Source organism: Oncorhynchus clarkii, chromosome 21 (genome assembly GCF_045791955.1).
Source record: "Oncorhynchus clarkii lewisi isolate Uvic-CL-2024 chromosome 21, UVic_Ocla_1.0, whole genome shotgun sequence".
In the NCBI taxonomy this organism is placed as follows: domain Eukaryota; kingdom Metazoa; phylum Chordata; class Actinopteri; order Salmoniformes; family Salmonidae; genus Oncorhynchus; species Oncorhynchus clarkii.
This window is the reverse complement of record NC_092167.1, coordinates 4,984,606-4,999,605: the sequence shown is the minus strand read 5'-3', so window position 1 is coordinate 4,999,605 and position 15,000 is coordinate 4,984,606. Positions and strand designations below refer to the sequence as shown.

The 15,000-nt window shown below is 42.6% G+C and overlaps 1 protein-coding gene across 8 annotated transcripts in view; it reads right to left on the bottom strand.

Annotated features, from left to right (window-relative positions):
- The window catches only part of LOC139379653 (ATP-binding cassette sub-family C member 9-like), a 66,156-nt gene that overhangs the window by 7,950 nt on the left and 43,206 nt on the right, over positions 1-15,000 (bottom strand). For all 8 annotated transcript variants that reach the window (XM_071122467.1, XM_071122466.1, XM_071122471.1 and 5 more), the window contains 3 exons: positions 14,186-14,306; positions 6,022-6,152; positions 1,688-1,766 (listed from right to left, as the gene is read on the bottom strand). In XM_071122467.1, the coding sequence (XP_070978568.1) occupies positions 1,688-1,766; positions 6,022-6,152; positions 14,186-14,306 (331 nt within the window). The remainder of the gene's footprint in view (positions 1-1,687; positions 1,767-6,021; positions 6,153-14,185; positions 14,307-15,000) is intronic.

Genomic DNA, 15,000 nt, shown 5'->3' with positions numbered 1-15,000 from the left:
CAGAGAGAGAGATACAGACAGAGAGAGAGATACAGACAGAGAGATACAGACAGAGAGAGAGATACAGACAGAGAGAGAGAGAGAGAGAGATAGACAGAGAGAGAGATACAGACAGAGAGAGAGATACAGACAGAGACAGAGAGAGAGATACAGACAGAGACAGATACAGACAGAGCGAGAGACAGAGAGAGATACAGACAGAGAGAGAGATATGGACAGAGAGAGAGAAAGATAAAGAGTGAGCGAAAGAGAGAGATACAGACCGAGAGATAGCGAGAGATACAGAAAGAGAGAGATACAGACCGAGAGATAGCAAAAGATACAGAAAGAGAGAGAGAGCATCAAATGGTCTGGTTGTTGATGCCATTCTGTTCTGTATATTGTAGAAGATTACACAAGTAAGCTGAACATCACATTTATTATCATTACTCACTGAAGATATTTCACATTTCTACTCTATTTATTTAGTCTATTTCTGGGGACATTATCTTCCCAAGAATGTCCACTGGCGAGTCTATTAGTACGACTACAGTCAACATCGTAGTGTTCAAGCTCGCTCCCTCTGCCTTTATAAGGGGACACTGGTAACAAATATGTGTCTTCATTCATTGTTAAGTAAAATACATTTGTCTGCGGCAGCAGTGCTCGTGTGGAAAAAGAGAGCATGTTGAGTTTGGTGAAAGATGGGTTTGTCTGAATCGGCTGACTAGGAGCGGAGTAAATACAAAGATTATTCAGAGTAAAACCTGAATATTATCATATGGTTGTTGATCAGTGGATTCTGACAAACTGATGTTCAACGTAGGAAATAAATCCAGAACATTATGTTTTGATTATTCTATTTATGACATTTTGGCCAGAGGCTGGAGATATGCATACTAACAATAACAGGCCCCCTGCAGAAAGTTGTGTACCAAGGACAACTAAATATGACATCATCATAGGATGTCAGGATGACAGTGACCACAGGGCCGTACTGTGTAAACAGAGGAAACTAAAAGGAGGCTATGGATTTCAGCAGAGGACCTATTTCCCTTTATCAGATGAGAATAAACACAGCTCCACTCAAACTAACTATCATATTATAAGCCTCCCTCTGACTTTTGAATGGGCACTTTGGGACAGGAAAGTCAAGGAAATAGTTTGACCTTTGGTGTCAGCGTTTGGTTGCAGTCACCATAGTTATGTTATGTCCACTAACACTTCACTACTGAAAAAGAGTCGGAGGGCCCGTGAGGAGGACTGTGGGGAGGACTGTGGGGAGGACTGTGGGGAGGACTGTGAGGAGGACTGTGGGGAGGACTGTGGGGAGGACTGTGGGGAGGACTGTGGGGAGCACTGTGAGGTGGACTGTGAGGTGGACTGTGAGGTGGACTGTGAGGAGCACTGTGAGGTGGACTGTGAGGTGGACTGTGGGGAGGACTGTGGGGAGGACTGTGAGGAGCACTGTGGGGAGGACTGTGAGGTGGACTGTGAGGAGGATTGTGGGGAGGATTGTGGGGAGGATTGTGGGGAGGACTCTGGGGAGGACTGTGAGAGGGTTTTGTACAACCACTTCTTTCAATCTACTGTAAATAAAACCAGACAGTCACTATGAGGGAGCTGTGTAACGAGTGCTAGACCTGAGCATCAAGGCTCCTGTCCACAGTTTCAGAGACCTTCTACACCTGAATCACAGGAGACTAACCTTCAAACACGTCGACCATATTGAAGAAGGCCAGAGAGAGGGAGGACTTTCCACTTCCTGTGCGTCCACAGATGCCCACCTAGAGAGAGGAGAGGGAGAAAGAGGGGATTGATTAGTTATTAAACCGTCATTTCACGCCAATGGGAGACACAATCTGTCACAGCTTGGCCCTCTACTCTCAGGAACAAGACTAGGAGTTTTTCCTCACAAGGTAAGTCCTACAGAAACTTTAATTTAACAGTACATTACTGTAAAGTTTACAGTAACATAGTTACTGAAAAAAAGGGACACTAACAGGTAACTGGCTGGCAGTAAATGACCTTAAAAACAACAGGATTGTATTTTTTACAGTGTAGTTACTGTAAAAGATGGAGCTACCCATAAACAAGCAGTCAGCCTCACATACAACCACAATACATTACTATTAGATCTGGACCGAATTATACAGTTCCACACTCACGCTTTCTCTCATTGGTCAAAGACACCACACACACACAGCCAGGCCTCTCTACTAAGGGTTTATATCCCCAGATTTAAGATGTTTGAGTATATGAGGATTACTGTGATACCTAAACTGAGTCAGATTTAAAGGGGAATACAGGGTGGTTGTAGAAATTGAGGCTCAGCAGGAGACACTAAAATCATCATGATCTTCCAGACATAATATCAGCCCTGGAATGCTTATGAGACACAGTCACAGATACATAGATAGAGAGATACCTAATATCCAGCCTTACTTATAAAACACTCACAGATACACAGATAGAGAGATACATATTAACCTGCTCTGCTTATAGAGCACTCACAGATACACAGATAGAGATACCTAATATCCAGCCTTACTTATAAAACACTCACAGATACACAGATAGAGAGATACATATTAACATGCTCTGCTTATAGAGCACTCACAGATACACAGATAGAGAGATACCTAATATCCAGGCCTGCTTATAAAGCACTCACAGATACACAGATAGAGAGATACCTAATATCCAGGCCTGCTTATAAAACACTCACAGATACACAGATAGAGAGATACCTAATATCCAGGCCTGCTTATAAAACACTCACAGATACACAGATAGAGAGATACCTAATATCCAGCCTGCTTATAAAACACTCACAGATACACAGATAGAGAGATACCTAATATCCAGCCTGCTTATAAAACACTCACAGATACACAGATAGAGAGATACCTAATATCCATGCCTGCTAATAAAACACTCACAGATACACAGATAGAGAGATACCTAATATCCAGGCCTGCTTATAAAACACTCACATATACACAGATAGCGAGATACCTAATATCCAGGCCTGCTAATAAAACACTCACAGATACACATATAGAGAGATACAGTGCCTTGCGAAAGTATTCGGGCCCCCTTGAACTTTGCGACCTTTTGCCACATTTCAGGCTTCAAACATAAAGATATAAAACTGTATTTTTTTGTGAAGAATCAACAACAAGTGGGACACAATCATGAAGTGGAACGACATTTATTGGATATTTCAAACTTTTTTAACAAATCAAAAACAGAAAAATTGGGCGTGCAAAATTATTCAGCCCCCTTAAGTTAATACTTTGTAGCGCCACCTTTTGCTGCGATTACAGCTGTAAGTCGCTTGGGGTATGTCTCTATCAGTTTTGCACATCGAGAGACTGAATTTTTTTCCCATTCCTCCTTGCAAAACAGCTCGAGCTCAGTGAGGTTGGATGGAGAGCATTTGTGAACAGCAGTTTTCAGTTCTTTCCACAGATTCTCGATTGGATTCAGGTCTGGACTTTGACTCGGCCATTCTAACACCTGGATATGTTTATTTTTGAACCATTCCATTGTAGATTTTGCTTTATGTTTTGGATCATTGTCTTGTTGGAAGACAAATCTCCGTCCCAGTCTCAGGTCTTTTGCAGACTCCATCAGGATTTCTTCCAGAATGGTCCTGTATTTGGCTCCATCCATCTTCCCATCAATTTTAACCATCTTCCCTGTCCCTGCTGAAGAAAAGCAGGCCCAAACCATGATGCTGCCACCACCATGTTTGACAGTGGGGATGGTGTGTTCAGGGTGATGAGCTGTGTTGCTTTTACGCCAAACATAACGTTTTGCATTGTTGACAAAAAGTTCAATTTTGGTTTCATCTGACCAGAGCACCTTCTTCCACATGTTTGGTGTGTCTCCCAGGTGGCTTGTGGCAAACTTTAAACAACACTTTTTATGGATATCTTTAAGAAATGGCTTTCTTCTTGCCACTCTTCCATAAAGGCCAGATTTGTGCAATATACGACTGATTGTTGTCCTATGGACAGAGTCTCCCACCTCAGCTGTAGATCTCTGCAGTTCATCCAGAGTGATCATGGGCCTCTTGGCTGCATCTCTGATCAGTCTTCTCCTTGTATGAGCTGAAAGTTTAGAGGGACGGCCAGGTCTTGGTAGATTTGCAGTGGTCTGATACTCCTTCCATTTCAATATTATCGCTTGCACAGTGCTCCTTGGGATGTTTAAAGCTTGGGAAATCTTTTTGTATCCAAATCCGGCTTTAAACTTCTTCACAACAGTATCTCGGACCTGCCTGGAGTGTTCCTTGTTCTTCATGATGCTCTCTGCGCTTTTAACGGACCTCTGAGACTATCACAGTGCAGGTGCATTTATACGGAGACTTGATTACACACAGGTGGATTGTATTTATCATCATTAGTCATTTAGGTCAACATTGGATCATTCAGAGATCCTCACTGAACTTCTGGAGAGAGTTTGCTGCACTGAAAGTAAAGGGGCTGAATAATTTTGCACGCCCAATTTTTCCGTTTTTGATTTGTTAAAAAAGTTTGAAATATCCAATAAATGTCGTTCCACTTCATGATTGTGTCCCACTTGTTGTTGATTCTTCACAAAAAAATACAGTTTTATATCTTTATGTTTGAAGCCTGAAATGTGGCAAAAGGTCGCAAAGTTCAAGGGGGCCGAATACTTTCGCAAGGCACTGTACCTAATATCCAGGCCTGCTTACAGAGCACGGAGTCAAAGAGCGATACTAGAACACCTACTTCAGTCCTGGTGTCACGACTTCTGCCGCAGTTGGTCCCTCTCCTTGTTCGGCGGTTGACGTCACCATCATTTTCCATTTGTTTTGTCTTCATTGTACACACCTGGTTTCCATCCCATAATTATATGTTCCTTATTTAACCCTGTGGTTCCCCCCTGGTTTTGTGCGTGTTTGTTCGTTGTAAGTTGGTCTGTATTTGTGAGCTTGATTATTTTCCTTGTTGGAATATTGGTTGTTTTGAGTAAAGTTAGGTGAATTACTCATCTCTGTATGCTGTGCCTGACTCCGCCTTACCTGCTACACCTAGACGCCTTACACCTGGCTATGAATCCAGCATGAACGAACACACCTGATTCAACAAGTCAAGGGCTCCATGAACTACTCAATCAGTTGAATAATGTGTGTTGCAGTGGAGGCTGCTGAGGGGAGGACGGCTCATAATAACGACTGGAACGGAGTGAATGGAATGGCGTCAACCCATGTGTTTGATACCATTCTACCTATTCCGCTCCAGCCGTTACCACGAGCCCGTCCTCCCCAATTAAGGTGCCACCAACCTCCTGTGGTGTGTTGGTACTGGGCTGGATCAAAAGCCTGCACAACCCGTGTCTCTCTAGGACCAGGACTGAAGAACACGGTCTCAGAAGGAGTTCTAGTAGCTCTGTATCTCTGATTCTCTGCTCTGGACTGGATATCTCTCTCTACCTGTGTATCTGCATTCAGGCTCCTCACAGCAGAAGTGAAGCAGCCTCATCCGTCAGGTCAGATAGCAGGAGTCTGCTGAGGTACAGTAACACTGCCCTGAGAGAACGGACATGTGTGTGCAGAAAGCGGTAAGACGCACGCCACACAGAATCGCCGCGACCAACTAGTCCGTTTCTTCACTAGGTGTCAACTCACCTTTGCGTTTAGACACAGGGCTGTGATTCAAACAGAACGTAAACGTCTGCTTGCTTTTCACTGCGTTCAAATGTGATCTTTATTCAGCAATATAGTCAGGAACAACGTGTGAAGTCACAGTTGCATTAAGGGAGGGCTCTGTGAGTGGGTGTGACTTAGCTTCTGGCCGGGGTTGCTTAGCTCCCTAAATGTGATCTTTATTCAGCAATATAGTCAGGAACAACGTGTGAAGTCACAGTTGCATTAAGGGAGGGCTCTGTGAGTGGGTGTGACTTAGCTTCTGGCCGGGGTTGCTTAGCTCCCTAAATGTGATCTTTATTGAAGCTACAGCCACAATGTTCCATCTCACAGTTGCTTTAAGACACAGGGCTGTTACTTACCTTCTGTCCGGGGTTGATGTAGGCATTAACGTGTTTGAGGACAGGCTTCAGAAGGGGGTCATAACGGACACACAGATCCTGGATCTTTATCTCTCCGTGCTGGGGCCAGTCCTCGGGGACCTGGGTGGTATCTGGAAACAACACATATAGTCAACCATTAACAAAACATGAATGAGATGTGTAATTATATACTGTGATCACACACAATAACTAGGGCTAGCTGTTTGTCCTTGACAGGAACAGAAAAACTCTGGGCCCTAGTTATAGCCTACGGCACAATAACACATACAGTAGTACATCCAGGACAGTCATACAGTAGTACATCCAGGACAGTCATACAGTAGGACATCCAGGACAGTCATACAGTAGTGAATTTGGGGACAGTCATACAGTAGTACATCCAGGACAGTCACACAGTAGGACATCCAGGACAGTCATACAGTAGTGAATTTGGGGACAGTCATACAGTAGTGAATTTGGGGACAGTCATACAGTAGTGAATTTGGGGACAGTCATACAGTAGTACATCCAGGACAGTCATACAGTAGGACATCCAGGACAGTCATACAGTAGGACATCCAGGACAGTCATACAGTAGGACATACAGGACAGTCATACAGTAGGACATCCAGGACAGTCATACAGTAGGACATCCAGGACAGTCATACAGTAGTGAATTTGGGGACAGTCATACAGTAGTACATCCAGGACAGTCATACAGTAGGACTTCCAGGACAGTCATACAGTAGTACATCCAGGACAGTCATACAGTAGTGCATCCAGGACAGTCACACAGTAGGACATCCAGGACAGTCACACAGCAGGACATCCAGGACAGTCATACAGTAGTACATCCAGGACAGTCATACAGTAGTGCATTTGGGGACAGTCATACAGTAATACCTCCAGGACAGTCATACAGTAGGACTTCCAGGACAGTCATACAGTAGGACATCCCAGACAGTCATACAGTAATACATCCAGGACAGTCATACAGTAGGACATCCAGGACAGTCATACAGTAGGACATACAGGACAGTCATACAGTAGGACATACAGGACAGTCATACAGTAGGACAGTCATACAGTAGGACTTCCCGGACAGTCATACAGTAGGACATCCAGGACAGTCATACAGTAGGACATCCAGGACAGTCATACAGTAGGACATCCAGGACAGTCATACAGTAGGACTTCCAGGACAGTCATACAGTAGTGAATTTGGGGACAGTCACACAACTGACGATGCAGTAAACAGAGGTCTCTTTGTCATACAGTAGGACATCCAGGACAGTCATACAGTAGGACTTCCAGGACAGTCATACAGTAGTGAATTTGGGGACAGTCACACAACTGACGATGCAGTAAACAGAGGTCTCTTTGTCAAAAGTGGTGCCCTAAGTGCTACTCAGGCTCTGTGACCAGGCTCTGTTTAGACTGCAGCATTTGGCTACATCAAAAGTACTCTGTGTTTTACTGCTAAAGCCATGCATGCAGTCCTTAAAATAAGGGTTGGTGGTTTTCTCCTCATGACTTAAGGGCTGCGAACGGATGCAGAGGAAACAAAAGAACTAAATGAATCAAAGGGAAAGGATGATAAAACAGGGCAAGATGACAGCTCGTTGCTTGGACAAGATCCACTTATTATCGTTGTACTGCTATCAGGGCCAAACTTTCCATTACGTCACAGTGTAGGAGGACAGCCCACTCTGGCAGGGGTTCTTTGACCACAGGACTCTAGCAGGGCCACGGCTCTAGAGATGGGGGACTCTCTCCTCCCTCTCATCCATCTCTTCCTCCTCAAGAAGCTCTCCTCCCTCTCCTCCTCCTCTCCTCTTCAATCCCACCTCCTCGTTGTTCCACAAGAACTCTCTCCCTCTTGCTCCTCCCTTAGTTCTAGCCCTCTTATCTTCCTCCCCCAAGAGACATGACCCCCTTCTCTTATTTTTTTAACATCGCCATGGCAACAGCACATCACTTAAACTTCAATGCTGCTTTGGAAGGAAACCCGTAACGGGACTATTGTAAACTCCACAGAGACACACTAGAGAAATGATGTTGGAATTCGGGAGGAGAAACACTGTGTCAGGTCGTTCTGCCCCACACTGTAAATCTAAAGACATTACCATACTGTCAGATTGTTGCCCTGTGCGGTTGACTGTTCTACTGCCATGGATTTTTAAACATAGTCCTTTATAGATGTGTAGAAGCCTAGACTATGTTGAGTCATCCTCGCTGTTACATGTTGGAGAAGACATTTGATAAATGGAAGCTTCAATCAGTGCTTACTTTTTTAAATGTATTTTTATTTAACTAGGAAGGTCAGTTCAGAACAAATTCTTATTTATAATTACGGCCTAGGAACAGTGGGTTAACTGCCCTGTTCAGGGGGAGAACGACAGATTTGTACCTTGACAGCTCAGGGATTTGATCTTGTTAGCCTTTCGGTTACTAGTCCAACACTCTAACCACTAGCCTACCGGGTGCCCCTTTACTAAAGACTTAATCTGCATATAGCCTCGCTGAACTATTGTTATTTTATTGCTGCTCTTTAATTATTTTTTATTTTTATTTCTTATTTTTGGAGGTATTTTTCTTAATAACTGCATTGTTGGTTATGGGCTTGTAAGTAAACATTTCACTGTAAAGTCTACACCTGTTGTATTCAGCGCATGTGACAAATACAATTGTATTTGATTTGATCTCGGAACACAGAACCATATTGTGCAGCACACTGGCCAGCTACAGTCTGTCATGGGTGAGTGCTTAGTTGAACATCTATGGATTTCATTTTGTGAGGGACTTTTCAAATAGCGTGAGCAGAGATGATGATCATATTTTGAACTGTGTGTTTCAGATTCCATTACCCTGTTCTATTGACTGTGTGTTTCAGCAGGATTCCATTACTCTGTTCTATTGACTGTGTGTTTCAGATTCCATTACCCTGTTCTATTGACTGTGTGTTTCAGCAGGATTCCATTACTCTGTTCTATCGACTGTGTGTTTCAGCAGGATTCCATTACCCTGTTCTATTGACTGTGTGTTTCAGCAGGATTCCATTACCCTGTTCTATTGACTGTGTGTTTCAGCAGGATTCCATTACCCTGTTCTATTGACTGTGTGTTTCAGCAGGATTCCATTACTCTGTTCTATTGACTGTGTGTTTCAGCAGGATTCCATTACTCTGTTCTATTGACTGTGTGTTTCAGCAGGATTCCATTACCCTGTTCTATTGACTGTGTGTTTCAGCAGGATTCCATTACTCTGTTCTATTGACTGTGTGTTTCAGCAGGATTCCATTACTCTGTTCTATTGACTGTGTGTTTCAGCAGGATTCCATTACTCTGTTCTATTGACTGTGTGTTTCAGCAGGATTCCATTACCCTGTTCTATTGACTGTGTGTTTCAGCAGGATTCCATTACCCTGTTCTATTGACTGTGTGTTTCAGCAGGATTCCATTACTCTGTTCTATTGACTGTGTGTTTCAGCAGGATTCCATTACCCTGTTCTATTGACTGTGTGTTTCAGCAGGATTCCATTACCCTGTTCTATTGACTGTGTGTTTCAGCAGGATTCCATTACTCTGTTCTATTGACTGTGTGTTTCAGCAGGATTCCATTACTCTGTTCTATTGACTGTGTGTTTCAGCAGGATTCCATTACCCTGTTCTATTGACTGTGTGTTTCAGCAGGATTCCATTACCCTGTTCTATTGACTGTGTGTTTCAGCAGGATTCCATTACTCTGTTCTATTGACTGTGTGTTTCAGCAGGATTCCATTACCCTGTTCTATTGACTGTGTGTTTCAGCAGGATTCCATTACTCTGTTCTATTGACTGTGTGTTTCAGCAGGATTCCATTACCCTGTTCTATTGACTGTGTGTTTCAGCAGGATTCCATTACCCTGTTCTATTGACTGTGTGTTTCAGCAGGATTCCATTACCCTGTTCTATTGACTGTGTGTTTCAGCAGGATTCCATTACCCTGTTCTATTGACTGTGTGTTTCAGCAGGATTCCATTACTCTGTTCTATTGACTGTGTGTTTCAGCAGGATTCCATTACCCTGTTCTATTGACTGTGTGTTTCAGCAGGATTCCATTACCCTGTTCTATTGACTGTGTGTTTCAGCAGGATTCCATTACTCTGTTCTATTGACTGTGTGTTTCAGCAGGATTCCATTACTCTGTTCTATTGACTGTGTGTTTCAGCAGGATTCCATTACCCTGTTTTATTGACTGTGTGTTTCAGCAGGATTCCATTACCCTGTTCTATTGACTGTGTGTTTCAGATTCCATTACCCTGTTCTATTGACTGTGTGTTTCAGATTCCATTACCCTGTTCTATTGACTGTGTGTTTCAGCAGGATTCCATTACTCTGTTCTATTGACTGTGTGTTTCAGATTCCATTACCCTGTTCTATTGACTGTGTGTTTCAGCAGGATTCCATTACTCTGTTCTATCGACTGTGTGTTTCAGCAGGATTCCATTACCCTGTTCTATTGACTGTGTGTTTCAGCAGGATTCCATTACCCTGTTCTATTGACTGTGTGTTTCAGCAGGATTCCATTACCCTGTTCTATTGACTGTGTGTTTCAGCAGGATTCCATTACTCTGTTCTATTGACTGTGTGTTTCAGCAGGATTCCATTACTCTGTTCTATTGACTGTGTGTTTCAGCAGGATTCCATTACCCTGTTCTATTGACTGTGTGTTTCAGCAGGATTCCATTACCCTGTTCTATTGACTGTGTGTTTCAGCAGGATTCCATTACTCTGTTCTATTGACTGTGTGTTTCAGCAGGATTCCATTACCCTGTTCTATTGACTGTGTGTTTCAGCAGGATTCCATTACCCTGTTCTATTGACTGTGTGTTTCAGCAGGATTCCATTACTCTGTTCTATTGACTGTGTGTTTCAGCAGGATTCCATTACTCTGTTCTATTGACTGTGTGTTTCAGCAGGATTCCATTACCCTGTTCTATTGACTGTGTGTTTCAGCAGGATTCCATTACCCTGTTCTATTGACTGTGTGTTTCAGCAGGATTCCATTACTCTGTTCTATTGACTGTGTGTTTCAGCAGGATTCCATTACCCTGTTCTATTGACTGTGTGTTTCAGCAGGATTCCATTACTCTGTTCTATTGACTGTGTGTTTCAGCAGGATTCCATTACCCTGTTCTATTGACTGTGTGTTTCAGCAGGATTCCATTACCCTGTTCTATTGACTGTGTGTTTCAGCAGGATTCCATTACCCTGTTCTATTGACTGTGTGTTTCAGCAGGATTCCATTACCCTGTTCTATTGACTGTGTGTTTCAGCAGGATTCCATTACTCTGTTCTATTGACTGTGTGTTTCAGCAGGATTCCATTACCCTGTTCTATTGACTGTGTGTTTCAGCAGGATTCCATTACCCTGTTCTATTGACTGTGTGTTTCAGCAGGATTCCATTACTCTGTTCTATTGACTGTGTGTTTCAGCAGGATTCCATTACTCTGTTCTATTGACTGTGTGTTTCAGCAGGATTCCATTACCCTGTTTTATTGACTGTGTGTTTCAGCAGGATTCCATTACCCTGTTCTATTGACTGTGTGTTTCAGATTCCATTACCCTGTTCTATTGACTGTGTGTTTCAGATTCCATTACCCTGTTCTATTGACTGTGTGTTTCAGCAGGATTCCATTACTCTGTTCTATTGACTGTGTGTTTCAGCAGGATTCCATTACCCTGTTCTATTGACTGTGTGTTTCAGATTCCATTACCCTGTTCTACTGACTGTGTGTTTCAGCAGGATTCCATTACCCTGTTCTATTGACTGTGTGTTTCAGCAGGATTCCATTACTCTGTTCTATTGACTGTGTGTTTCAGCAGGATTCCATTACCCTGTTCTATTGACTGTGTGTTTCAGCAGGATTCCATTACCCTGTTCTATTGACTGTGTGTTTCAGCAGGATTCCATTACTCTGTTCTATTGACTGTGTGTTTCAGCAGGATTCCATTACTCTGTTCTATTGACTGTGTGTTTCAGCAGGATTCCATTACCCTGTTTTATTGACTGTGTGTTTCAGCAGGATTCCATTACCCTGTTCTATTGACTGTGTGTTTCAGATTCCATTACCCTGTTCTATTGACTGTGTGTTTCAGATTCCATTACCCTGTTCTATTGACTGTGTGTTTCAGCAGGATTCCATTACTCTGTTCTATTGACTGTGTGTTTCAGCAGGATTCCATTACCCTGTTCTATTGACTGTGTGTTTCAGATTCCATTACCCTGTTCTACTGACTGTGTGTTTCAGCAGGATTCCATTACCCTGTTCTATTGACTGTGTGTTTCAGCAGGATTCCATTACTCTGTTCTATTGACTGTGTGTTTCAGCAGGATTCCATTACCCTGTTCTATTGACTGTGTGTTTCAGCAGGATTACATTACTCTGTTCTATTGACTGTGTGTTTCAGCAGGATTCCATTACCCTGTTCTATTGACTGTGTGTTTCAGCAGGATTCCATTACCCTGTTCTATTGACTGTGTGTTTCAGCAGGATTCCATTACCCTGTTCTATTGACTGTGTGTTTCAGCAGGATTCCATTACCCTGTTCTATTGACTGTGTGTTTCAGCAGGATTCCATTACTCTGTTCTATTGACTGTGTGTTTCAGCAGGATTCCATTACCCTGTTCTATTGACTGTGTGTTTCAGCAGGATTCCATTACCCTGTTCTATTGACTGTGTGTTTCAGCAGGATTCCATTACTCTGTTCTATTGACTGTGTGTTTCAGCAGGATTCCATTACTCTGTTCTATTGACTGTGTGTTTCAGCAGGATTCCATTACCCTGTTTTATTGACTGTGTGTTTCAGCAGGATTCCATTACCCTGTTCTATTGACTGTGTGTTTCAGATTCCATTACCCTGTTCTATTGACTGTGTGTTTCAGATTCCATTACCCTGTTCTATTGACTGTGTGTTTCAGCAGGATTCCATTACTCTGTTCTATTGACTGTGTGTTTCAGCAGGATTCCATTACTCTGTTCTATTGACTGTGTGTTTCAGATTCCATTACCCTGTTCTATTGACTGTGTGTTTCAGATTCCATTACCCTGTTCTATTGACTGTGTGTTTCAGCAGGATTCCATTACTCTGTTCTATTGACTGTGTGTTTCAGCAGGATTCCATTACTCTGTTCTATTGACTGTGTGTTTCAGCAGGATTCCATTACCCTGTTCTATTGACTGTGTGTTTCAGATTCCATTACTCTGTTCTATTGACTGTGTGTTTCAGCAGGATTCCATTACCCTGTTCTATTGACTGTGTGTTTCAGCAGGATTCCATTACTCTGTTCTATTGACTGTGTGTTTCAGCAGGATTCCATTACTCTGTTCTATTGACTGTGTGTTTCAGCAGGATTCCATTACCCTGTTCTATTGACTGTGTGTTTCAGCAGGATTCCATTACTCTGTTCTATTGACTGTGTGTTTCAGCAGGATTCCATTACTCTGTTCTATTGACTGTGTGTTTCAGCAGGATTCCATTACCCTGTTCTATTGACTGTGTGTTTCAGCAGGATTCCATTACCCTGTTCTATTGACTGTGTGTTTCAGCAGGATTCCATTACTCTGTTCTATTGACTGTGTGTTTCAGCAGGATTCCATTACCCTGTTCTATTGACTGTGTGTTTCAGCAGGATTCCATTACCCTGTTCTATTGACTGTGTGTTTCAGCAGGATTCCATTACTCTGTTCTATTGACTGTGTGTTTCAGCAGGATTCCATTACCCTGTTCTATTGACTGTGTGTTTCAGCAGGATTCCATTACCCTGTTCTATTGACTGTGTGTTTCAGCAGGATTCCATTACTCTGTTCTATTGACTGTGTGTTTCAGCAGGATTCCATTACCCTGTTCTATTGACTGTGTGTTTCAGCAGGATTCCATTACCCTGTTCTATTGACTGTGTGTTTCAGCAGGATTCCATTACTCTGTTCTATTGACTGTGTGTTTCAGCAGGATTCCATTACTCTGTTCTATTGACTGTGTGTTTCAGCAGGATTCCATTACTCTGTTCTATTGACTGTGTGTTAAACCACATCTTGTGTGTGTACTGTCCAGCTTCTGTCACAAGAGACTCCAGGGTATTGGGAAGCAGCATTTGGTGTGGGAGTGTGTTTAGTTTACCCATGGAGCCTTCGTAGTTCTCAGACTCTGTACTTAGGAAGCTGTTGACCTTCTTGACAGCAGCCATCTGGACCTCTAAGTCAGCCAGGTTCCTCACCACCCAGTTCAGGTAGTTGGTCACCTGGGTAACGGGAGGTAAACACAATATATATTTAATCCATGTTCTATGAAGTGTCCTTACTAGGTATAGAAATAATACTACTATTAATAATACTATTAATTATAATAATTGTTATTATTATTATTGTAATATGTCTGAGTGGGAGTCTTTTTTGCCCATTGCCTTGGACAATATGAGGTAAACCAAAGGTATTTAATGGTTGAGAAGAATACATAAAAGGCTGATCAGTCAGAAGAGAGTGCTATGGAGAAGAGTCGTGGAAGGGCCATGCTCTCTGAGGAGTGATAAGCCTACAGAAAACAAAACTGTGGGTTTTTGTTACAGTACAAACAAAGATGGATGCTGAGGACAATACAGTGTCTATTGTTTCACATCTACTGGCAGTGGGAGAGGAATACAATCCATCTATTACAAATATCCCTTCTCTACAAAGGACTGGCAACAACACTCCTCTCATTAATGTGACTGATGCAGTCCTTCTCTGTACAGTTCCATAAATGTTCTACTGAATATGTTGTCTAAACATTTGCTGCCTTGACATCTTGTAAATATAACTACAATCAGATCCAGGTGAATAAGGGCTTGTTATTAAAAATATTCTCATTTGATGAAGTTGATCCTGTATGTTGTTTCTGTTCTGTGGGTATATTCATGTTTGTGTGACATTGGGGAGACGTTGTGTCACGGCTTCCAC